Source organism: Quercus suber, unplaced genomic scaffold (genome assembly GCF_002906115.3).
Source record: "Quercus suber isolate HL8 unplaced genomic scaffold, Cork oak 2.0 scaffold_8, whole genome shotgun sequence".
In the NCBI taxonomy this organism is placed as follows: Eukaryota; Viridiplantae; Streptophyta; class Magnoliopsida; order Fagales; family Fagaceae; genus Quercus; species Quercus suber.
The window spans coordinates 1,552,571-1,577,108 of NW_027069474.1; the positions used below are offsets into that span (position 1 = coordinate 1,552,571).

At 32.9% G+C, this 24,538-nt stretch overlaps 1 protein-coding gene across 1 annotated transcript; it reads right to left on the minus strand.

Moving 5' to 3' along the window:
* Positions 1-10,784: 10,784 nt before the first annotated feature.
* Positions 10,785-14,846, minus strand: LOC111995093 (glucan endo-1,3-beta-glucosidase 13). Its single transcript, XM_024026989.2, has 4 exons — positions 14,462-14,846; positions 11,778-13,052; positions 11,366-11,396; positions 10,785-11,259 (listed from the first exon to the last, which is right to left on the minus strand). The coding sequence occupies exons 1-4, from the start codon at positions 14,514-14,516 to the stop codon at positions 11,112-11,114; spliced, it is 1,509 nt and encodes a 502-aa protein (XP_023882757.1). The 5' UTR covers positions 14,517-14,846; the 3' UTR covers positions 10,785-11,111.
* Between the last annotated feature and the right edge of the window lie 9,692 nt (positions 14,847-24,538).

Below are 24,538 nucleotides of genomic sequence, written 5' to 3' on the forward strand. Positions count from 1 at the left end.
TTCACCATCAGTAGAAATTCCAAACAAAAACCTTGATACATATGAAGCAATAGCTCAATTCATGATGCATGCATGGACCATGTGGCGTAGCAATTAAAAACTCATTATTCATTTCTTTAGAATAATTATTTATTTTGTTATTGTTTTTCAAATAAAATATATATTATAAGATTATGATAAAATCGTGCAATGCACGGGCCTTTAACTAGTGTATATATATATATATATATATCTAAAGTTTAAAATATTACTCCAATTAAAATTATATGGCCAAATTTTTTAAAAATGAGTTTAATTATTTAATTTTTTGTCGCCAACTAGTACATGTATAAATTAAAGTTTTTTAACTTTAAGTTGACCACTAAATATTATGTCACAAAAGTTTTGGATGCCTTATAATTTTAAATGTCATTATTATAATATAATAATTTTTTACCTAAATAATATAATATTTTTAATTGAGTTTAAACTTTATTCTATATTTAAACCTTATATTAGAATATTGAGTTTTAATCTATGGCATCCGCTCTTAATAATAGTTTTTTAAAGCTTACATTAGAATATTGAGTTCTCTTGATGATAGTTAGAATATTAAGTTTCAATCTATAGTGTTCGCTTCTGCTTCTAATGATAACTCTTCATCATCAGACCAAGATAACAGTTTTTAGCATAACCAATAATTAAACTCTAGATCTCTTATTCAAGATCAGAGACTTTACCCACTATTATATTTATCTTAAAATTAAATATCTATTAATAACTACCATAATTATTCTTCTGATAAAAAAATTAACTATCATAATTATCAAAATTTCACATTTTATATATAAAAAAAAAAAGTCTTTTTTTAATTAAATTTCATCATATATTGCCGCGATATTACACCTAGTAATTAAATATTACGCAGGACATTAGCAAACAAAAACTGTCTGACTGTGTCCGTCTCACTTTCTCCTATTGCTCTGTCGTCTTCTATCCTCGTTACGCTTTAAATAATGATAGGAACAGAGTGAGAGCAACCCATCATCATTAATTGCTCTATACGAAGAAACTATAACCATATATATATATATATATAGTAATCTTTATTACTGGTTCCATCTCAGAGTCTTTTGGCTAAATATTGCTAAATTTAAAACATATTTGCTTTATAGGTACTGTTACAAGTAATTTAGGGGAATGAGAAAAAAGATTGAATTTCGGCAACAGTATTGCTGAAATTCAAGAAAAAGTAGGAGAGAGAATGTGAAAAAGGGAGGAGAGATTGCTGAAATTCAAGAAAAAGTATGAGAGAGAATGTGAAAAAGGGAGGAGAGAGAAAAGCTTGAATTTCGGCAACAGTGTTGCCGTAATTCATTTGCCCAATTTTCCTCTGCCTGCCCGAATGTGTGAGTGTGAGAAGTGCAATGAGTGAGTGCCAAAAAAAAAAAAAGTAATTATGGCAATGGTATTGCCGAAAATGGTAGAGAAAAAAAAAGTGAATTCCAAAATTTGGGAAAGAATTAAAAAAAAATATAATGTGCTACGTACATAATATTTTCACAATAAATCACAGGTAACAAGTTATTATTAGTTCAAATTTAAATTTGACATTGAGATTACTATTTTAATTTAACAATAACAGCAAGTAACAACCTGATACTTAGAATTTGTTGTAAAAATTGTGTGCACTTATCATTTCTTAAAAAAAAAAAAAAAAAGTGTAATGGATTTGCCGAAAATGGGAAAAAATAAAAATAAAAACTTTTTTCCCCACAATTTCGGCAATGTCATTGCCGCAATTTAAAAAAAAAAAAAAAACTTTTTCCCAATTGTGGCAATGGCAATGCCGAAATTGTGGGGAAAAAAAATTTCCCCCCAATTTCGGCAGTACAAGTGCCACAATTAGGAAAAAGTTTTTTTTTTTCAATTACGGCAATGGCATTGCCGAAATTTGTGGGGGAAATTTTTTTCTCCCACAATTGAGAAAAAAAGTTTTTATTTTTTTTTTTTCCCATTTTCGACAAATCCATTACACTTTTTTTTTTTTTTAAAGAAATGATAAGTGCACACAATTTTTACAACAAATTCTAAGTATCAGGTTGTTACTTGTTGTTATTGTTAAATTAAAATAGTAATCTCAATATCAAATTTAAATTTGAACTAATAATAACTAGTTACCTGTGATTTATTGTAAAAATATTGTGTACGTAGCACATTATATTTTTTTTTAATTCTTCCCCAGATTTTGGCATTCACTTTTTTTTTTCCTTACCATTTTCGGTAATACTATTGCCACAATTACTTTTTTTTTTTTTGGCACTCACTCATTGCACTTCTCACACTCACACATCCGGGCAGGTAGAGGAAAATTGGGCAGATGAATTACGGCAACATTGTTGCCGAAATTCAAGCTTTTCTCTCTCCTCCCTTTTTCACATTCTCTCTCCTACTTTTTCTTGAATTTCGGCAACACTGTTGCCGAAATTCAATCTCTCTCCTCATTCCCCTAAATAACTTGTAACAGTACCTATAATGCAAATATGTTTTAAATTTAGCAATATTTAGTCAAAAGACTCTCCATCTCGTCAACAACTCCTCCAAATAATAGCTAGGTGGGCCTTTTTGTTGATCACAATTCAATATTGGAAGGTCATTTTCAAATGCCATCCATAATGGATGATCCATTAAAAGATTGCATATATTGTGACTATAAATGGAAAACGGATAATGCGGCACATCCCATTCCTCAGTTAATCTGTTTAACAAGCCATTGGAAAATTTTCTTTAAAAAATATATATACCATTTAAATATTTTGCATATATTGTGACTATAAATGGAAAACGGATAATGCGGCACATCCCATTCCTCAGTTAATCTGTTTAACAAGCCATTGGAAAATTTTCTTTAAAAAATATATATACCATTTAAATATTATAATGATAGTAAAATTTTATTATCTTTAAATTACACCCATTATTTGCATAAAGTTGAGGTTCATATTTCATATACCTCTTTACAAGGAGACACTGCTCTTATATGAGGAGGAAACGAGTACACAATTGCTGTCCTTGTATTTTTGAAGCTTCTTTCCTTGTTTTTGTCACCCAAAAAAAAAAAAGTTTCTTTCCTTGTCATTTTGTTTTCGTATTATCAAAAACTAAGATAAGTATTAGTATAACTGTTTTTCTTTTTGATAATTTCAACAATATGGGAGATGACTGTAAACCCTAATTTTTCTCGATAAATTATAAGATTTTTGGTTTTCTTAGTTTATTAAAGTTGTTAAATGTTGTTTTCTTGGCACCATCCATAATTATATCCAACATCACATAATAATTGCAAATGGAAGTAGTTACTTTTAGTAATACCAAATAAAAAGTTTTGCTTCCACAACAGTTTCACAACAAATTATAAATGATAAGTTGTTGCTTATTTTAATTTAAATCCACCACTTTTTTTTAGAGAGTTTCAACTTATAGTGTCGGCTCTGATAATAACTCTTTATCATCAGATCAAGACACTATTTAGTTTTTTGTGTAGATCATCATATCAAGACATTATTCAGTTTTTTGTGTAGGTCGTGATTAAATCTCAGATCTCTTATATAATTATCAAAAACTTTACCAATTAAGCTAACTGAAACCCACATTTGAATTCACCACTTAATTTTTTTTTTTACCCACCTATAATAACTAATAATAGCGTATTAATTAAAATTTATTGTGAAAAATATTATGTTTTATATCAAATTAGTTAACATTTTCAAAAACATAAGGTGATATTATCCTGGTTGAAAAGCCAACAGGGAGTAGTGAGTGCTGTCAAGTCTATCTTTATTGACTGATTTATTAGTGGTGGTCCTCTTACCGAAACATTATTTTTAGTGGATAAATATAAAAAAAATTTCTTTTTTATTTTTATTTTATAGAGGACAGTAAGTTAACTCCATATTAAAAAATAAGTATAAATTAAAGAGATTTAAAATATGTACTGTTTATTTAAGAGTTGGTTATTTTGAATATACATTACTGTAAATTTTTCTTAAAAAAATTTCTCCCCTCTCTTCATATACGTGTTAAAAATACTTAATATTCTAAAAAAAAAAACCGAAAACATTATTTTTGAAAGTTAAGACTTTATTTTAACAATTTGATAATTATATTAATGTGAAGAGGGATTTGATCTTCAGTTCTCTTAATAAAGTAGAGCCCACTGAATTACATAGATATTGACGAAGTTCAGACCTTTTAATATATATTTTTATTATAAAAATATATTTTTATAATTTTTTATAACGATAAATAACTTTTTAATGTATTAGAAATTATGTTTTTTGCGAGAAAATATCTTAGAAATTAGAATAATGTTATCAGTTGTTGTGATTTTAAACTAAATTAAGGTTAGGTAACTTTTTTTTTTTTTTTAAAAAAGCTAAGGTTAGGTAGTGCCTTTTTTTTTCCTTAAACTTCATTAAATTGGTAATTTAGTTTATATTTGGTATGTTGTGGTGGAATGGAATCGAGTAAAAAGACCCTTCTAGAGGGGTGGAATTTATATCTAGGGGATTGGGGGTACAACTCAGAAAAAGAGAGAGGAAGCGGCTACCATTCCAAGGATTCATCTTCTTGAGCTCTCTGACTTCAGCAAGAAGCTGAAATAGCTGTCTCTCCCTATATAGTGTCCTATTGAATTATTGATTATCACTTTCACATAGATGAACGAAAATCTTACTGTATCACTCAAGGTATACAACAAATAAATTCAGAAATTCTTTCTCAAAAAAAAAAAAAAAAAGTAAAAAGACCCTTCTCAAAAAAATAAAAATAAAAGGTAAAAACACGGCCTTCGATCTTTCCCCCCTAAGTGAAATTGGAGAATATAATCTCATTAATTCACAGATTGGAGCAGAATTTTATTGGGCTAGATGGTCATTCACACAAATCAGGGCAGAATGTCCATAGGCAGGATGCATGGTCATTGGTAAGACAGCTTTATCTTCTTTTCTTCTTCTTTTTTTCTCTCTTTTTTTTTTTTTTTTTGGGTATAAAGGGGAATTTTTATTTAATCAAACAGATAATTTAGAAAAGTACATAGTTTGTTGTAAAGCACTTTCTAAGAATGCCAACTTGACAAATGTTCTTGAAATACTTTTCATACACAAAACTTGGGCAAAATTCATATACAAAAATTTCTGTCACTTTATCTTATCTTAATAACCAAAGAAAGAAATAGTCATTTGCTAAAAAAAGAAAAAAGAAAAAAGAAATAGTTATAGGTCTCTTTCAGAATTTGTGGGAATCCCCTTTTGCCTATATTCTTGTTTGGTGGTGACACATAATTCCAAGAATTCAAATGATCATATGCATCCATATTTGATATTTCCATTAAACTTCGTCTCCATGGCAATGTGAATTCCTTGAAAACAGCTGGATATCTACAATTATAGTACATTATCACAACTAACGAAAATTCATTGAATATTCAATAGAGTGATAAAAATACCCTCATTTAGTACCTCTCTCAAGAAGAATAAGAATTATAATTCGTTTGATGTAAACCCTTTCCTGTTTGTTCTTCCCCCCCCCCCCCCCCCTTTTTTCTTTTTATTTTTTTTAAGAAATAAACTAATTGCTAAAGACACACACTTTAACCATTTTCCCTTTTTGAGTGTTGATGGAACAACTCTTTGTTTTTTTTCTTTTTTTTGTTTTGGGGGGGGGGGGGGATGCAAGATATTTTATGCTATGTTCTAACTTCTTTTTTTTATAGTTCTCTTAGTTTTTCACATATATGACATTAATGCAATTCTGTAATCCATAACCTTACTAAATATGCTACTAATTAATGTCGCAAATCTCTCAATCTAGTGTGAATGGAGGATGTTCCTCCATACCTTCAAATTGCATTGCATTTCAAGCCAATTTGTCTTTTCTTTAATGAAAATCACAACCTTATTCTCAGGAAAAAAAAAAAAAGAAAAGAAAAAAAAAAAGAAAAGAAAAGTGTGGGATACTCTTTTTATACCAACAACTATTCAAGCATTGATTGATACCAACCCAAGGTAGCCCACACCGTACTAGAAGAGAAATAGAATATTTCAGTATCAGTTAATATCGGTGTACAGTTTTTCAGATTACCACTATTTATATACCTCACACACACATATATATTTTGTATGTACTTATTTATATGTTTATAAACCTATAATTGAAATCCACATTTTTATAAACCCATATATAAGTCTAAGTACATTATTACAATCTAGTAACTTAAGGGCACGTTTGGTAGACTGTAATAGACACTGTATGGCATAACTATTCAGTTGTTTGGTTATGTTTTTATTATAATGAATAGTTATTCCTTATGAATAGTTATTCTTCAAAATGGGGAATAATTATTCCTTATCAAAAGTACTGATTATTTATTCCTTCACCTTATGTAATAATTTTTTTTTTTAAATTTCCTAAAAAGCCATTAATTGCCACATCTTCAAAAGGAAAGAAAATAGATTTTCCTTATTGTTAATTATTAGCTCTATTTTGAACACCCTAAAATAAGTGTATTTTTAGGAAATTTGATTTAAAAATGATTTAATTACACTTTTTTTTATACTATACTAAATTGTGAATGCATATTCAGGATTTTATTCCTAAATGGTCACCAAACTAATGAATAGTAATACTTATTACATTCCAACTTAATGTATTCCTTGTAATACTTATTCCTATTCTCATGTAATAATCATTATAGTGTACCAAACGTGCCCTAAATAACATGATATATAAGTTTTTTTTAATAAAAAATTCAACAATTTGAATTAGTTTTATTGTACCTACATAAACATTAATACTGATCGATATAATGGCAAAGCTAGGATTTATGTTAAGATCATCTCCAACAGAATATGCATAGCCAAAATATAAAGAATATATGCTACTGTTCATGTTTTATATGCTACTGTTCATGCTCCAGCAGCTTCTCTATATCTGAAAAAAAAAAAATTTGCCAATGAACAATAGCCCATCAAGTCTGATGTGTAGTTATTAAAAAAAGAATAAATAATGAATGAAGAAATAATATTTAAATGAGATAGAGAATTTGTTGAAAGTGTATTTGAAAAAGTTGGTAGATAAAGGTAAAAGTCACTATTCATTCTTCAAACAGTACAAAAATTTGATGAATCTGCTGGAGGTGCTCTAAAGGGACAAAATTTATAATTGACATACATATGTCTATATATACTCATAGTCATATGTAGTGTATCCAAGACTTGGACCCAACTATATTGTCCAAATCGAGGTGAGCCGAACTGGAAACCAACTTATCCAATCAATCAATTGGATGATAGGTCTTCAAATCCAGAAACCAATTAGATCAGTTGAATGGTGCTTCTACTCTTATGCAATTCATCTTCGACCAATCCAACCAAAACCGCCTTTAAGTCTCTGTTCTCGTCCTTCGATATTTTCGTTTTTCATAGATATAGCGACATCCCACTGGATATGGTGAGATCTCTACCAAATCTGGGAATGTCACAGCCAGATTTAGGGAGATAACAATCAAATGCAACGAGCCTACACCAAAGTTTGGAAGTGTTGTCACCACACACCAATGCCACCAACCTTTAAGTGGTCTTGACTGATCCTACTACTGGAACAATCGGTCTCTGGTGGTGATGACTTGTATTCCTCATGGTCGATGGTGGGTTCCACAATCCTAGACTTGTCGTGGTTGGGTCGACTGGCAGGTTAACCCAAACTCGACCCCGAGTTAGACGGTTATAATTATGAGTTTAACAAAAGCCGACTACTTGGAATTTAACCAAACTGACTAATGATTTTGGCATTTGATGGAGTTAACAACAATGGTTGGTATCGAATTCTTCCAACCAATGGGGCCTATGTGGTGGTTGAAGAAAAGTTATGAAAATCACATAAAACTGCACCTATTATAAATCTCCCCTTTTTCCTCAAATCCTTTAAGATTAAGAGTTTACCATTTCCTAATGTTGATATTGCCTCCAACAAGAAGGTCCTAAACCAAATCATGTTGGATTTTCTTTAAGCCAATGTGCAATTCACACTCGTCTGCAATATGAAGAGGATCATGGGCATGCCTTCTTTTTGAATTCATGTTGTCTTTATTGAATCCTCATGAAGGATAACATGTCTAACACTTCATCTGTAATATTTTTCTTTGTTTGATGTGTGATAGTCCCGATCATATCATTGTCCATAGAAAAAGTAATGGACGTGAGTAATTTCAAGATCCGTCCAACCAGTGGTGATCATCAGGCTAGGACGAATCCATCCGTCCTCGATCATTAATGAAGCGTTATAAAATAATGATGAGCTCTCATACCATTGGGGAGATATCTCACCATTAATATCCTATAGAGACATTATTGTACGGGAATGAAATCACCATTAAGGTAGCACCAACGGCTAAAAGGAGGAAGTAAGCACCTATATATACCTACCCATAAAACTTGACCAAAGGTACCAAAAAACTCTAGTTCACACACACTGATATTCTAATACCTCTCTTCTCATTCTAGTCTTTCTAACTTTAGCATCGGAGGCTTTGTGGCAGGCACTACATCGGTGACCCACACTTCTTCCTTTTACCATCCATTTTTCAGGATCAGGTTGGCTGTGGACAACCCCACTTTGGTCGATCATTTTGACTGATAATCCAAGCATCATCAGTTTGGCGCCGTCTGTGGGAACGCTTTTCGAACTTAATTCAAAAGTACTTTTCTATTCAACTTATAAGTCCAAATGGAATCCAACGCTAACCAAGATCCAGCAACATTAGCTCTACAAATTCAGACGCTCGTAGCCATTATGGAAGAGCTTACTAGGCAGGACCAAGAGATGAGGCAATGACTACAACGAGAAGATAATCACTTGGAGACCAATAGAGGTGATGAAGGAGACAGCCAGAGAAAACGACTGAACACTCCAAAAGGGGTAAACTCAAATCTCCTTAGGGAAATGAGAAAATAGATGGACGAGCTAAGAAGCGCTATTAAAGAGAAAACAGATTGGAGTTTGAATAGAATGGTCCAGAAGACAGACTCACCCTTCACCCTAGCGGTCCAGGAATGCCTAGTACCCTTAAAATTTCGTCTGCCCCAGCTCGAGCTATTTGACAAATTGAAGGATCCTTTTGATCACCTCAACACTTTCAAGACGACTTTAGGTCTCCAACAGCCCCCTAACGAAATACTATGCCGCTCTTTTCCAACTACCCTCAAAGGGGCAGCCAGAGAATGGTTTACTAAACTACCGACATCGTCCATTGATAACTTCAAGCAGTTAGCCAGTTCCTTCCTTCGTCATTTTGTCGACAGGCAAAGTCCAAAAAGACCAGTTGACCATTTGCTTACCATCAATCAAGGAGAAAAGGAAACCTTGAGATCATATGTAATACGTTTCACCTGAGGAACTTTGGAGGTGGATGAAGCAGATGACAAAGTGCAATTAACAACCTTCAAGGCTGGATTGAAGTCCAGAGAATTCGTGGTCTCCCTGGCAAAGAATCCTCCTAAGACGATGACAGAGATGCTCTTGAAGGCGTAGAAGTATATGAATGCTGAGAATGCCCTGACATCAATAGGGGGAGAATAGAANTTTTTTTTTTTTTTTTTTTTTTTTTTGTGAGAATGACAGAGTTGGTATGATTTGACTGCGCACAATGTTGTCCTTTAGAAAGGGGATTATTTACAATTAATGATTTGCTTTGACTGAAGAAACTTTATTTAATTTAACGATAACACTTGTGCATTGACCATAACAGAGAACTAGCATAATTGTTCATTGACTATAATGATATTTCTAAAAATCACTCAGCCTAAAAAAAGGTAATTACGTAAAATCTGCTGATTTAACGACCCATATTATTAAAGTAAGAAAGCCCATGTTGATTAATGATTATGAATCTGGAACCCTCGCCCACCCTTTTAAGTCTGAGAGTCGTGGTTGAGTCATGAAGCTTTAGTTTTTAATGTTGTACCCACATGAATAGTCCCGAACAGTTTCGGTAGTTTCACGTTATAGAATTCGGATTTAAGTGGGCCTGGGCAATGATACCAGTATGAGCTTTTTTTTCCTCAAAAAAAAAAAAATTCTGTCTCCTTCCTCTGGAGGAGAGAATCTGGACAGATCATTTCTTTTGCTTGATCCGTTGACCATTTTCATTATGACTGCTACAGCTTCACTGGTCAAAGACATTGGCTAATTGCTAAGAGAAGAAATAAATACTTGAGTTTTCTAGATTAGAGGTTTGTTAGTTTTTTCACCAATTGCTATTAATAGGCCTAGCAAATACTGTATAATTTAATTATGGATTCTTATTAGCTGAATAATTGATAATGTTTTTTTTTTTTTATGGGTTCAAGTTAGCTCAATAAATAAGGTCTCTCGTTGTGTCAAATATGAGATCTACGATTCAATCACCGTGCTCTGTCTATGCTCAACCATCATGCATTAAGTTTGAAATTCTTTCTTAGCCCTTAAAAAAAAAAAAAAATTGACAATGTTTCTTCTTCTTACAAAAATAATTTAAGTCTCTGTCTATGCATGCCCAAAAACAGCAACTTTGTAACCTAATTTTGGGTATTGTACCCGTAAATCTGATATGGAGTTCTTTTATGTTTCTATGTTCTGTTGTTCGCATCTCCACAAATATTTGGTAAACTTTGACATTTCCTAATTGCCACCTACTTATTCTTTGTTCTTAAATTTCAGGTGAAGTTCAAAAGATGACCTTAAAATCATACAAGATATCTCACACAGCATACTTGTACATTCACTTTTCACTATGATTTGCAATGATAAAAGTTCAAAAGCTACAACAAACTCATGGCACAAATTTGAGCTCTCAAGCATGCAAAAAAGCATATATATTTTAATATCCCACAAATGGCGTTGTCTTGCTTGCCATATTCTTAACACGTTTCACTATCATACAAAACTACACGGGGAGGATCAATCTAACAATTACATTCTTCCTCATGCATTTGGGGAAAAATTTTCAAACTATTTACCTGTCCTTGCATCACTAGCACCACCACCGGTACTTCTCATTTCCATGGCAAAATCTTTATAGTTCCGAAAGATCAAACTTACCAGGCATGGCCAATATTCAAGAGGAGTGAGAGGACAGTCACATGAAGACTAACAAAGATCCATGTTGAAAATTCATTCTTTGTAGAGGAGGAAGAAGAAGTTGAAGAAATTGCCGTTGTATTGCTTGCCACAGTTTTGTTGCTCCTGTGTAAATTGCCAACAGGACCTCATGTCAAAAATGAATCATAAGAGTGTGTTTGATACATGAAGTGATTAAAGAAAAGAAGGTCATGTCAAATATTGAACTTACCCTGCTGTTAAATACAAGCAACTATCATAGCCTGCACGGTCAAAAAACAAATAATTGTTTAGTGAGTCTAGAAATATATTGCACAGTTAATCTTACACAAAACTAGATTGTTAAGCAGCTCAGACACTTCAACAAATTCATCAGGTCAAACTGATAAAATCATCTTAAGCAGCTTGTCAATTTTATAAATCCTATTCAAATTACTTTGCCAGGGCATTTGCAAGCTGAAGGAAGTTCAAGTTACAAGCAAAGGCCATGTCAAACACATAAATATGCTTTTCAGAAAATTAGCTGCATCTGTTAAGCAGATGACTGGATGTGCTAGAGACAGGTAAAATTTCTTGTCCCTCAAAAAAGAAGGGAAAAATAGATTTTGAGATATGAAAATAGGTTGGATCCTAATAGTACTCACTTGGGTTCTTATCAACTTTAACTCCATTCCCTCCAAAGCTGCAGGCAATATCAGTAGCCCCATTTTGCTGGTAATAACTGTTGAAGGCATATGATGCATGAGAGATTGTAGTATCTGGCTCATAACAAGGCTGACTAGGCTGAATAGCAGTGCAGTCCACATTCCCAGGACCACAAGCCCAGTCCAAGGCATTCTGCAAGTCCTTTTCAGAAGCCTTACTTGAAGCTATGCACCATGTTGTTCCATTTGAACTGGTAACGTTTGACTCTGTAGTCATTACAGCAGCACCTTTTCCAGTGAAATCCAGGCTATAGACACTTGTCTGGTCAGGATAAAATAAGCCCCAGTTCCTCTCAGATTCCAACCCTGGCTTTCTATTTTCATTGAACAAAGAAAAGACATACACATCAAGCTCCTGTCCAGGCTTTGCAGGAGTACCAGTGTTGTTAATGACATGCCGAATCAGATTGGAATTATAGGTCTGAGCATAATCAGGAGTTGCAGCTGACTCCTTAGGTGATCCTTTGGAAGGCCAGCCCGTTTCAGTGACCATGACTTTAATTGTTCTGAAATTTAGAGCCATCAGCGCAAAATAAAGAGCATCAATCTGGGCATCAAACATGTTTGTGTACAGCAAACCAGTGTTTGGATCAATAACTTCTGAAGATGACTCAAATAGAGCATAGTCTAGAGACACATTGTTTGGAGAGTCTCTGTAAGCATAGTAAGGATAAATATCAATCATGAAAGGTGACTGGTTCTCAGCCAAAAATTCCAGCATGGGCCTCAGGAAGAATGCGTCGCTACTATTAAAAGCCCCAGCAGAGGGTGGGAATGATCGGGATAAAACTCCAAGGGAATGGGTACTTGAAACTTTGATCTTCTTGTGTAGACCAACTTTTCTAAGGGCTGCGAGGACATTATTCATGGCAGGTACCACTAAGGCAGAGACATTATTGGGGCTTTCTGTGACTTCAGCACCGACAGTTATGTATGTGATCTTAGTGGCAGGATAGTAAGGAAGGATGCTGTTCTTCAGCCATGTGTCTGCATTTGATTGGAACTGGGAGAAAGGCAATAAGTCTGAATTTGTAATTCCAATCATAAGTTCAACTCCAGTGTTTGAGAAGGCCTTGAGAACCTGAATATTGGAATCATAAATCCTAACATATTTTATGTTATGAAGTTGAACCAGCTGGGCCACTTTATCAGGTGTAGGGATGTCATCAGCATTTCTTCCATAGCAAACTCCAATTGTGCTTCCCCTGCATAGATCTGTCACAGAAATTGATTAAATTCACAATCCTGAAATAAACTGCTGATGCATTTCAAACAAAGAGAATAACCAGCAACTGCGGCCATCATGATCCACTTAAACAATGGGAGATATAGAAGCTTTTTATCGATTAAAAGTCACTTCTTTTTAACAAACGTATTAAAGTGCACAAACAACACAGTAAATTAAAGGGTAACAATTCATTTTAAATGATAATAACACTTAAGAATGTGAGTTAACATGACCTCATGTTTCGACCATCCCATATGACACAGGACAGAACAAATGACTTACATGCAGTCCTTATCCATAAGAGTAATGCTATGAACACAGCAAGTTTCAAATGAATAAGTCCAGCACTAACACTACTTCATTATCTACTACTAACAATTTGCTACCTTAACGGTATTGAAAAAGTTGAGTATGTAGACTTATGCATCCTTAGAGACACACCATTCGAGCCCCACAAAGGACAGCGGTCTTACAGACTACTGAACCCCATTGTTGGGAATTTGGGATGCTAAAAATTTAACAAGGTCATAAGTTCGGAACTACTCTGCCACCTACTATAATCATCAAAAGAACACATATGGTATGGTGCATTAGTAACGGAGCTTCTCAAGCACTTAAACTAAATACGTTCAGAGTTCTAAACTTGGACTAATTGAAGCTTAACTTCTGTTTGATTCAAAAGCAGTAAAATTAACTCGTGGATTTTCTGAGAGTTGAAACAAGTTCAAAAGCCATGCAAATATCATGTGTGCACATAGTCCAACAATAAAGAAAGCTGATAATCACACTGCTTTATATTATATATAAGTATGTCATACTGTTCACGGACAATTTATAAGGGGTACCCAAACTCAACAATTGCAATCTAGCTGTAACCCACACCCACCCTACAAAATTGCAAAAGTATAAAAGAAAACGATGAATATAGCACAACCCTGTAGACCCAAAAGAAGTTATTAATATTTTGCCCCAAAAATATATAGTATGTAAATAAAGACAGCTATACCAAGGTTAATAGGCTATTATAACAATAGGTTACTAAAGATACCCAGAAAAAAAGTTTTAAGATAATGATAGTCATTGATTAGTGAGCTGAACCAAGCCTTTTTCTCAACAAAGACGTCATTACAACAGCCAGAAAGAACAAAAACACCGACATTTTGCACAAACACTGTTCAAAATGCAGATTTGCTCTAATAATAAGGAAGACCAAGTTGTTATTGAGAAGCGGAGATTAGTCCCATTAAAGAGAATCAAGATCTAAACAAAGCATCCAAAAAAAAAAAACACACAGCTGAAACATTTCAAAGAGCAAACAAAACAAGCATTAATTAAATTTAAACCCCAAGAAGAGAAATGCAGAAGAAGAATCTAGAATAGAGAATAAAGCACGGACCTAAAAGCATAAGCAAAAGTGAAGCTGCAAAGATAAGCCTGAACCCCCTGGCCATTAGGTCTTTCAAGCTAACAATGCTTCTTCTTCTTCTTCTTCTTCTTCTACAGAAGTGATTAGTAACGTTCTTATATCTTCTTATAAAGAATCTAGAGAGGAGGGTAACGGCTCTTTTTCTGTTTAGTAGTTACTAGTGTAAAAGAAAAGAGTGTAAAACAGTGAAGTTGCTTTAAAAGCTTTAAAAGAAGCTTAAAGGGTGATTAATGTATGTATATAGGGGGAAGGCTTCCTTTTTGTTGGTTGTGGTTTGTGTCAGAAACTCAGGAGGGTGTGTCTGTCAGCATTGGGACCGGACTTCAGATTGGTTTATGAACTTTAGTTTAGTTAAACGCCTCGGTTCCGCAAAACTTTTTATTAGGATGTCTGTTCTGTTTTCCACTACTGTACACATATTCTCTCTCTCACGGTCACTCACGACTCACGACACAGACAAACCCGCTTGTACTGTCAACGGTCCACGCCTACTGGCTACTAGGAGTGACTAGTGATATAAAAATGTTTAGGGCTGTTGAATAACTTTGTTGAAGCAAGTATTTTTAGTTTTTAAATAATATTAATATATTATATAAATTTTTTATATATTTTTTATAAAAAAAAATTATATATTTTTTTATCTATATATATTTTTTTAAAAATATAAATAACATTACCAAATGGTCACTTAAAATCTCTCTCTCCCTTGTTCCTCCTATCCTATCAATGTCACAAGTATAAAATAAATAAAAGCTTATGTCAATATAAAATAAATAAAAATTTAGGTAAAAGATTTCTAGTGTCGTTATTTTGTAAAAATATATAAATAAAAAATATATATAAAAATACGTATAATATTATTTAAATATTAAAAATTATTGTTTAAACAATTTTACCAAAATCGCATTTACATTTTCAAGTAACTGGTTTTGGGCCTTTTTGTTATTTTTGTTCATTTGGATTGGGTGCATTGGGCTTGTGTAGTATGCATTTGCGTTTAGGGAATGCTTGGGCTTGGGTTAACTTAGCTAGCTCCATAGCTTTCAGGGGATGCCAGAACTGCATCAGATTTTAGTAGGTCACTCCCAACAACATCATGTAAAAAGCCCAACACTTTAATACATGCAGTTTTTTTATAAATGTCTTATTGCACCTAGAAAAATTTAGTTAGTTCAATTAATATATATATATATATATACATATATAAGAAAAATACACACTGGTAACACTCGATTCAGACTCTCATCCAAAAAAAAATTCAAAAATCGATCGAGATTAATAATTCTCGCCCATTTTTCATGCAACTATGGATGTTTAACACAATTTAGGCTTTCTATTTTCTTAACAACAACAACAACAACAAAAAATAAAAAAAGATTTAAGAGTAATAGTTTACCATAGTAGTGATTCTGACACATGCAAAGATCCAAATTGAACCAACTTACGATCTATTTAAAGCTGATAGAAAATCCAATTAAATTTTAAATTGAAACTCAATTAGAGTTTAATTTTGCGTCACATGTCCTATCTAATCTAAACTTTTAAATTTTTATGGCAAGTGAATTAATTTAGCGTAAAAATTGAATTTCAATTATAATTTAATTTTACTCCACGTGTATAATCTAATCTAAGTTTTTTTTTTTAATTTTTGTGCCAAGTGAGTTAAATCGAGGTAGAAAACGATGAGTCCAATATAAATAAACCATAAAATAAATAAATAAAAATAAAATAAAATAAACCTAATCATATCTAGCTTTATATATAAAATTAGAGGAAAAGAGAGCTTGAATAATTTTATATTTATGAGCCATTTTTTCTATAACTAAAAATAATTCAAATTTATAACTTTATATATATATATATATATATTAAACATCAGAGAAAATTCAATTAGAATCAAAATTGGATTTTGCTTTTGTTAGATTTTTATGAAAATTAAATTTTTTAGATTTTTGCTGTTATTTTTTCTCTAAATTAATCAACATATTTTTTATACTATTTCTATTCATACATTTTGCATGCAAAGATCTTGAACCTAAAAATTTGTAATTGAGCTAAACGATCACAAGCACCTATCCCCATTCAATTTAAGAGATACTATTGTACATATATTCTTTATATTTTGTATTGTATTTAGTAAAATTTCACGTACAATAATTGTAAATTAATATTGTATATGTAGTATCCAATAATGGCTTTCAAAATTATATACATAATAATAATGTAATGAGAAACTTGGCATAACTAATATCATGAAAATTGTAAGGAAAAACCATTTTAGTACCTCTAAATGTCCTAGTCAAACTATTGTCTTATATGTTTAATAACCTAAGCTAACATCAATAGCATCACTTCAATTTATCATTCATATGCATAAGCATGGGTTACATACTAGTTTTACAAATTTTAAAAACACAATTGCAATGACATTTTTTTTTTTGGAGATGGAATAACAAATGTATATGATGAGCCTAGGAAATACCGTCGTCTAGTAGTAATTAGACATGGCAAAATGGGCAGTTCGGGTCGGGTCAATCGGGTTGCGGTTGAGTCGAGTCGCAGAGATGAGTCGAGTTGACCTGTATTTTTCAAACAAGTTTTTTTTTTTTTTTTTTTTTTTTTTTTTTTTTTGGAAATAGATGCAATTTGTCAATTGTTTCTGAGTTCCTTAACTGTGATTAGATTCTCACTGGTGATACTATTACCACTTACCAATTACCACTAAACACTTGATACCCAAATTTGGTGCAACTCTTGTTCTAGCTTTCCAGGAGCTAATCTTGGTATAATCTTCGATTTGTTTAAAGTAGGAAGAGAAAATGAATGTGACAAGTAAAGAATGACAAACTATAATGAAGTACATAACATATTAAGTGAAGAAGAAAAAGTAAATATTTTATAAGAATTACACCTCAATCTCAATCTACTCAATGTTGGTAGACGTGGCAAAACGGGCCGGTTGGGTCAGGTTCGGGTCGGGTCAAGTCAATTTGGTCGCATGTCAAAACGGGTCATTTTTAAACAGGTCAATCGGGTTGCAAGTCAAACAGGTCGTGGGTCAAATGGGTCAGGTCAGAAAATTCTGACCCGTTTTGCCATGTCTAGTAGTAATGACAACTATTACCGAATTGAAGGCCACCCACAATGAATCAACGGAAATAAGACCATTGAGGACTTTTCTATTGGGCATAAATGACGCAGACATTACAACAGTCATTAAAGACAAAAAGGATCTCGAACTAGAAACGTTTATCCAAAGATCCTATATAAACCACCAAGGACAAAGAAGAATGGTATGTTCTTACTCAAACAATTGCAATTGCTTAATTCACAACAATCTCCTCTCGAGATTTAGCCTAACTTAAGCTTCAAAGGGTCCTTGGCAAACACCACACCAATGTGTCAATGGATTATTGTTTTTATTTCTTTACAGGCAAGGAGGTTGATCGCCTATCGAGACCGATGAGGAACTTGATTGATGGATTTGGCTTCATCAGCTTGGTGCTGTTTGTGGGGATGACTGATTTCTCTTTTTACAAAAAATGGTTGCTCTACCAACATCCTCAAGCAACAAAATGGAATTAGACACATCAAATCAGCCTAACATGACGCAAATGGCATTACAAATTCAAACTTTGGTTGCCAATGTAGATGAACTAAGCCGACATAACCAGGAATTGAGACAGCGGGTATTACAAGAAGGTAACCTCACCCCACCCAGAAGACAAGATCAACGTCACAATGAAGACGAACGCAGTCTGGAGGGTAGCAATGGGAGAAAGAGCATTGAAAGGATAACACAGCCTTGACCACACCAAAGATGATTTGATAAGGGAGATGAGAAAAGAGATGAAAGACTTGAAGAATGTGATGAAGGGAAAGGTGTCCAAAGATTTGGATATCATGATAAGGAGGACTAACTATTCTTTCACCGCCAAAGTTTTGGAGTGCCCTTTACCACTGAAATTCCATCTCCCATCACTAGAAACGTATGATGGTACGAAGGATTCCCTAGACCATATAGAAACATTCAAGACTAGTTCAGAAGCACATGCATTCAATAATTAAAATACTTGTGGTGCGAGCAAGAAAAAGTGTTTGGCCAAATCCAAAAAGAGGTTAAGCACCTTCATTCACCAAGCGAATAATTTTCGCCTTGCGGGAACAAAAAATCTTACAAAGAAAGAAGTCTAGGTTATGTTTGGTAACATTTTTTGTTTTTTTATTTTCAAAAACTTGTTTTTGGAAATAGAAAGAAAAAAAAAAACAATTTTCTTGTATTTTTTAAATCAAAAACATGTTTGGTTAATTGAAATAAAAAAAGAGTTTTTCTGAAGAATTTTTTTTGTTTTTTAAATACTGAAATACGTTGTTACTAGGATTTGATCTCTGACACTAACTCATTAAATCAGGTGCGTGTTTTCATCGGTTTTGAAAACGGGAAATTAAAAATAGTATTTTGCCTATTTTCAATTTGCTTCACAAATTGAGTTTTGAAAATAGTTTTTATTTTCTGTTCATTTTGGATTGCCAAACAAGTTTTTTAATTAAAAAAAATTTGCTTTTAGAAACAAAAAATAAAGGGGAAAAATAGTTACTAAATATACTCCTAACATCCTCCTTTAGTTTTCCAATATGAGATGAATAATACTTATCGTTAAAACCCCTCTCTTATTTATGGAGGAAGACTTATAACATCTTCCTTCATCATTTTCAATTCGTGATTTGCAACGTTTCTTTCTAGGGTTCGGCTTACCTCTAGTACTTTTTTAACTGGAATTTTCTTTTGTTTTAATAAGAAACTGCCACATCACCCACTAATTAAATAAAAGGTGAAGATTAAAACTCACAACCACTTACTATTGTGTATTTAAAACAAAGGAACACCTCTAGTTAAAAAAGTACTGGAGGTAAGCCAAACCTTTATTTCTATAACATTTTCACTCTTTTTACTACGTGAGAGTTGGGACTTGTATACTCTTAATTATTTATTTGTACCAAGAATTACTCAAGTTAGGGAAATGTTGAATTTCATAGCATGGTTCCTAGGGTTGAATTCTACCAAAGAAGGAAGGTCCTTGATGGCAAAGAAAAAAAGGACTCATAATGGGGCACTGAATTAGGGACCCCATTTCAAAGCCTATAAAAGAGGGGGTTTTACACCACACAAAGGTATGTAAGCATATTAATTAAGAAATCTCTTAGTAAACAAAAAAATTATTATTTTTTAAAATCTTTTTCTGACTTTCTTCAATTCTTATCTTTTTCTTTTTGCAAGTGTTCGAGGTCTTAATTAATTTTACAAATTCTTACGTCATCAGTTATTATTTGTGATGCCATAGTAGTCCATCATCTAGTTAAACCTCAATTTGTCCTTAAAACCTTGAAAATCTCTCCTTTTTTTTTCTTTTTTAATTCTTATTAGCATTTGGTTTTTTAGTATTGATTATAACAAGAGAGTAGGAATAACATGACTGGACTAGGTAGAACCATCGTGCCTCATCCCCACTTTTGGGCAAGCAAAACTCGTAATAAGCGAGAGCGAAGCAAGTCAAGTCAAAGCATGATGGAGGCTTTTTTTTGCCAACCCTAATGAGATGGTTTCAACAATGATGAGATGGGGCTAAAAAAAGAGAAAGGGATTATGGTACTAGTTTTGATAGAGAAAAAGATGAGTGTTTTGGTAGGGCCGACCCAAGATTGTTTAAGGCCTAAGGCGAGAATTTTATAGGGGTCTTTTTACATTTAAATATCACTTAAATAATATTTATTTATTTTTACTCAATTTCAAATCTATTATTAATTCTTACTTATTAATATGACTAATTCACCTAAAATGAGCATATGATAATTACTATATAAGTTTTACAAACTGATATATCACCAATAAAAGAAAAGTTATTCAAACATTCATTTTGTTATATTATTTAAGTAACACCAATTATATTCCTATCACATCAATTTGTAAATTTTTTTCCTCAATTTGTATTAGCTTTTACATTTTTCATACACTTAATGGTGACTATGTTGTATTTCTATTAATTCTTTTTTTTTTCTTTTTTGTGTGGAGAAAATGCTAAACTTATTATAAATGTTACTACAAAAAAAAGCTTACAAATTGATGTGGCAATGAGGTGGCACTTCAACGAAAGAATAAATGAGTATTGAATTACTTCATTTGTGACATATCAATTTGTAGGACCTATGTAATAAAACTTGTAATATACTAATATAACTCTAATATTTTAGTCCTTCTTAAGATTGGGAAAAAAAATATACACCTAACTCACACTTTTTCTTTAATTTAAAAAAAAAAAAAAAAAAAAAAAAAAAACCTTACTGCCCCATGTTTAGGGGGGAATAATAATTTAATATGTATTTTGTATTAAAAAAAAAAATTGGTGCCTAAACTCTAGCCCATTGTTATCTTTGGTCCATGAAGTTTGAAATGATTGCTTTTAATCCCTCAAAATCTTAAAGTTTAGCACCTAATAACTATTGGAAAATCTAGTTTTGTATCTCATACAAAACACACAGCGGAAGTAACAATCACGGATCTACTTCATTCATGAGAGATAACATGTAACCTTAAATTCTAGAATAAAGAATTGAAAGCGTACCTTGATGCTATGAAATTAAAAAACAGGACTTGAAAATACCTTTAATCTTCATCTCAATTCTACATGGTGCCCAAGAGTGTGGTTTCTCAATCAGTTTTATTGTACATTAATTCTCAAAGAAAAATCCTTCTTCTACTCGTTATGGAGAAAAACTGTTTTTTTTTTTTCTTTTCATCATACATACATTCTAACTACCTTGGTAGTTACTTTATTTAATAACTCTTATTAAATAAAAACTAATTATCTAATTGGGTTAGCCTTTTGGGCCTATCCAATTGGGTTTTAGTTTGTGGCTTGAGATGGGACCAAAAGGAACAAATAAGACTCTAACTCCAATGAGCCTTGGGCTTTCTATCAATTTTTGATAAGTGCAAAGTTACCATTAATTATATTTAATACTACTATATAAACATAATTGCACTCTAGGCTTTATTAATAAATTATATCCAAAGACTCTAATAATATCATTTGACCCCTCCATGAAATATCTATAATGAACAAAGTTATAATAAACTGTCACTTTGTAAACAACTATTTTATCTTTGAGTACTAGTTTAATCTTTTAGTTATTCAATAAATATAAGCTTTACTAACTCTTTACTAAAGTGGGCGTCCTAAATAACCAGTTCCCATTAAACTTATTTCAAGGGAACATTTTGTGTCTCTATAAAAAGAGATTATGGATTCCATCTTGAGAATATGTGTTCCCTTAATACTACGTGTGGTTACCTAATATACTAAAGTTTTGACCGTGAATATTAGATCTCACTCCTGATATATCAAAGTAACCTACATTTCATGATCGGGTTCACTATCCTCTCAAGATTGAGAATCTATGAAATTAGAAGTCGTGAGATTAATTATTCAGGTGATAGTTGTTGATTGAATAATTAATCTCACAGCGGTTCAGTTCAATATGTCTTAACTCTTAAGACACATCAACACATCAACTAGAAGTCTCCATTTCTATGATCAAGACAAATCATCTTAGTTGATGTGTTATAGTCTTCGCAGATGAAATGCTCAATTTCATCACTGATTATGAACTACATTTTAAGTTTACAAGGAACTTATGATTTATATCTTTTGTGACTAAATCACATACAATGTATCTCATGAACTATGATAATGTCCCATTAGTTCATTTGCAAATAGTCTTATATAATTAAACAAAGTAATTATTTATGACATGCCAATAAATTAAATTTTAGGGCATAAACCCCAACAATAACATGTCTAATATAGTAATGATGTGTCAATTTTTAGTTTGATGACATCATTGTTTTGTTGGAGAGATTTAATGGATGTTGATGAAATGACCAAAAGTGATCACTTAAAAGGTTTTTAGGGACTAAAAACAATCATTTCAAAATTTTCATAGACTAAAATTGTTTAAAAGGATAAGGATTTTAGGACCAACAATGTATTTTGCCTAAAACTTTTATTATAAATATAATATGTATATAGAAGATTAATTTATATATAAATATTGAATAATATATACATACTTAGGGCAAGCAAGAAGTGAGAAGAGATGGGATGAGATGAGACAAAAAATCTTGTTCAAGTTGGGGCAGGATAGGGTAGGTCAAGTAGGGTGGAAATTTGGAACATTTTTGCCATCACATTGGACCATGCAAAACCCAAAAAATGCAAAATGGATAACACCATTCACAAAAATGCACAAAAGAAAACCACTTAGTATTGGTCGTATGCTTGGCGTAGCATCTTGAAGGGAAGGGAGGTGTTGAAAAAAGGAGGGCGATGGAGGGTGGGTAATGGGAAGGATATTAGCATTTGGGGTGATGCCTGGCTGCCATCTATTCTCACACCAAGGGTCAGCAATCCAATGGGATTGATTTTCCAGAAGTGAGGGTAAGCTCCTTGATTAATGACCAAACTAGAAAGTGGGATGGGGATTTGTTAAAAGCTTTGTTCAAGTCGGAGGAGGTTCAACTGATACAGGGCATTACACTTGGTGATAACGCAACTAGAGATAGATTGATATGGCCTCATACTCAATCCGGTACTTACTCGGTTAAATCAGGCTACTATCTACTGTCAAAGGAAAAAGACGATTTGGACTCTCCAAACAATAATCCTGAACCATCACAGAAGTTATGGAAGCTTATTTGGAGGCTCTCGGTACCACCAAAAGTCCGAAACTTTATGTGGAGGGCTGCAAAAAATGCCATTCCTGTTAAAACAAACTTACTCAAACGGCAGGTGCTACAGGAAGATGTGTGTGATCAGTGCAAATCATGTTCAGAGGACGTGGTTCATGCTTTGTGGATGTGTCCGTGTTTGAATGAAGTCTGGGATGCTGATACGGTTTGGAACTTCAGAAACAGAGCACACTGGGATGACATCCAAAAGCTCTTACTGCATATGGAAGAGGCTGGTCTTGACTTGGATTTGTTTGCCATGATTGTTTGGCAGCTGTGGCATCGAAGAAACCAGGTCAGATTGGGTCTTTCTGCTACCCCGCTCGGCAACATCATGCCCTGTGCTCAACAACAGCTGCTGGACTACAACCGGGTACAATCAGTGAAGCCAACGACCCAAATGGCTTCGGTGCACACAGCTGCGACCTGGTCCCCTCCACGTGCCCCTTTCATGAAGATAAACTATGATGGTGCTGTGTTTCGGGAATCCAACTGTGCAGGTTTGGGGGCTGTAATACGTGACAATGAGGGCAGGGTGCTTGCATCCTTGTCAGAAAAAATTCCTCTCCCTCAGACAGTGGCAGACGTGGAAGCAGCAGCAGCAAGAAGAGCCATATTGCTTGCAAAGGAGCTTAACCTTAATTCCATAATACTTGAGGGAGACTCGGAGATCATCACCAAAGCTATTCTAGCGGAGGAGCAGTCCCTAGCTTCCTATGGTAATCTCATTGAAGAGATTAAAATACATGCAGACTCTTTTCCTACTGTCAGATTTTCTCATATTAATAGAAAAGGGAATTCTGTAGCTCATAGCCTTGCTCGACATGCTAGACATGTGAGCGACTTAGTGATTTGGATGGAGGAGGTTCCCTCCCACATTTTACCTGTACTTCTAGCCGAAGGTGGCTAATTTTGCATATAAATAAAATCTATTTCAGTTTGCTTCTCAAAAAAAAAAAAATAGTATTGGTGGTACTAAAAAGCTATATAGTTATTTTTAGCACCACCAAATACAAATTTATGACTACATTGGTGGAGGTAAAGCCAAATAATTTGGCACCATTGCTACACTGCACAGCTAAAAGTGGCTATGCACTATAGCTCATAGGTTAAAAAAAAAAAAAAGTGTGTTTACACTATTATATTTTAAATATATTATTTTATTATAATAGATATATTATTTTATTATGTTGTTTATATTATTTTATTGTGTTGAAAGCTAAAATAAAACTATTGATGTTCGGTATTTTGTAAAGTGGGAA

Coding starts and splice junctions, on each gene's coding strand:
- LOC111995093 (XM_024026989.2), bottom strand. CDS start 14,516: ATGGCCAGGGGGTTCAGGCTTATCTTTGCAGCTTCACTTTTGCTTATG. Junction 13,053..14,461: donor ACTTTTGCTTATGCTTTTAG/GTCCGTGCTTTA, acceptor TTTCTGTGACAG/ATCTATGCAGGGGAAGCACA. Junction 11,397..11,777: donor TAAAGTTGATAAGAACCCAA/GTGAGTACTATT, acceptor TTGACCGTGCAG/GCTATGATAGTTGCTTGTAT.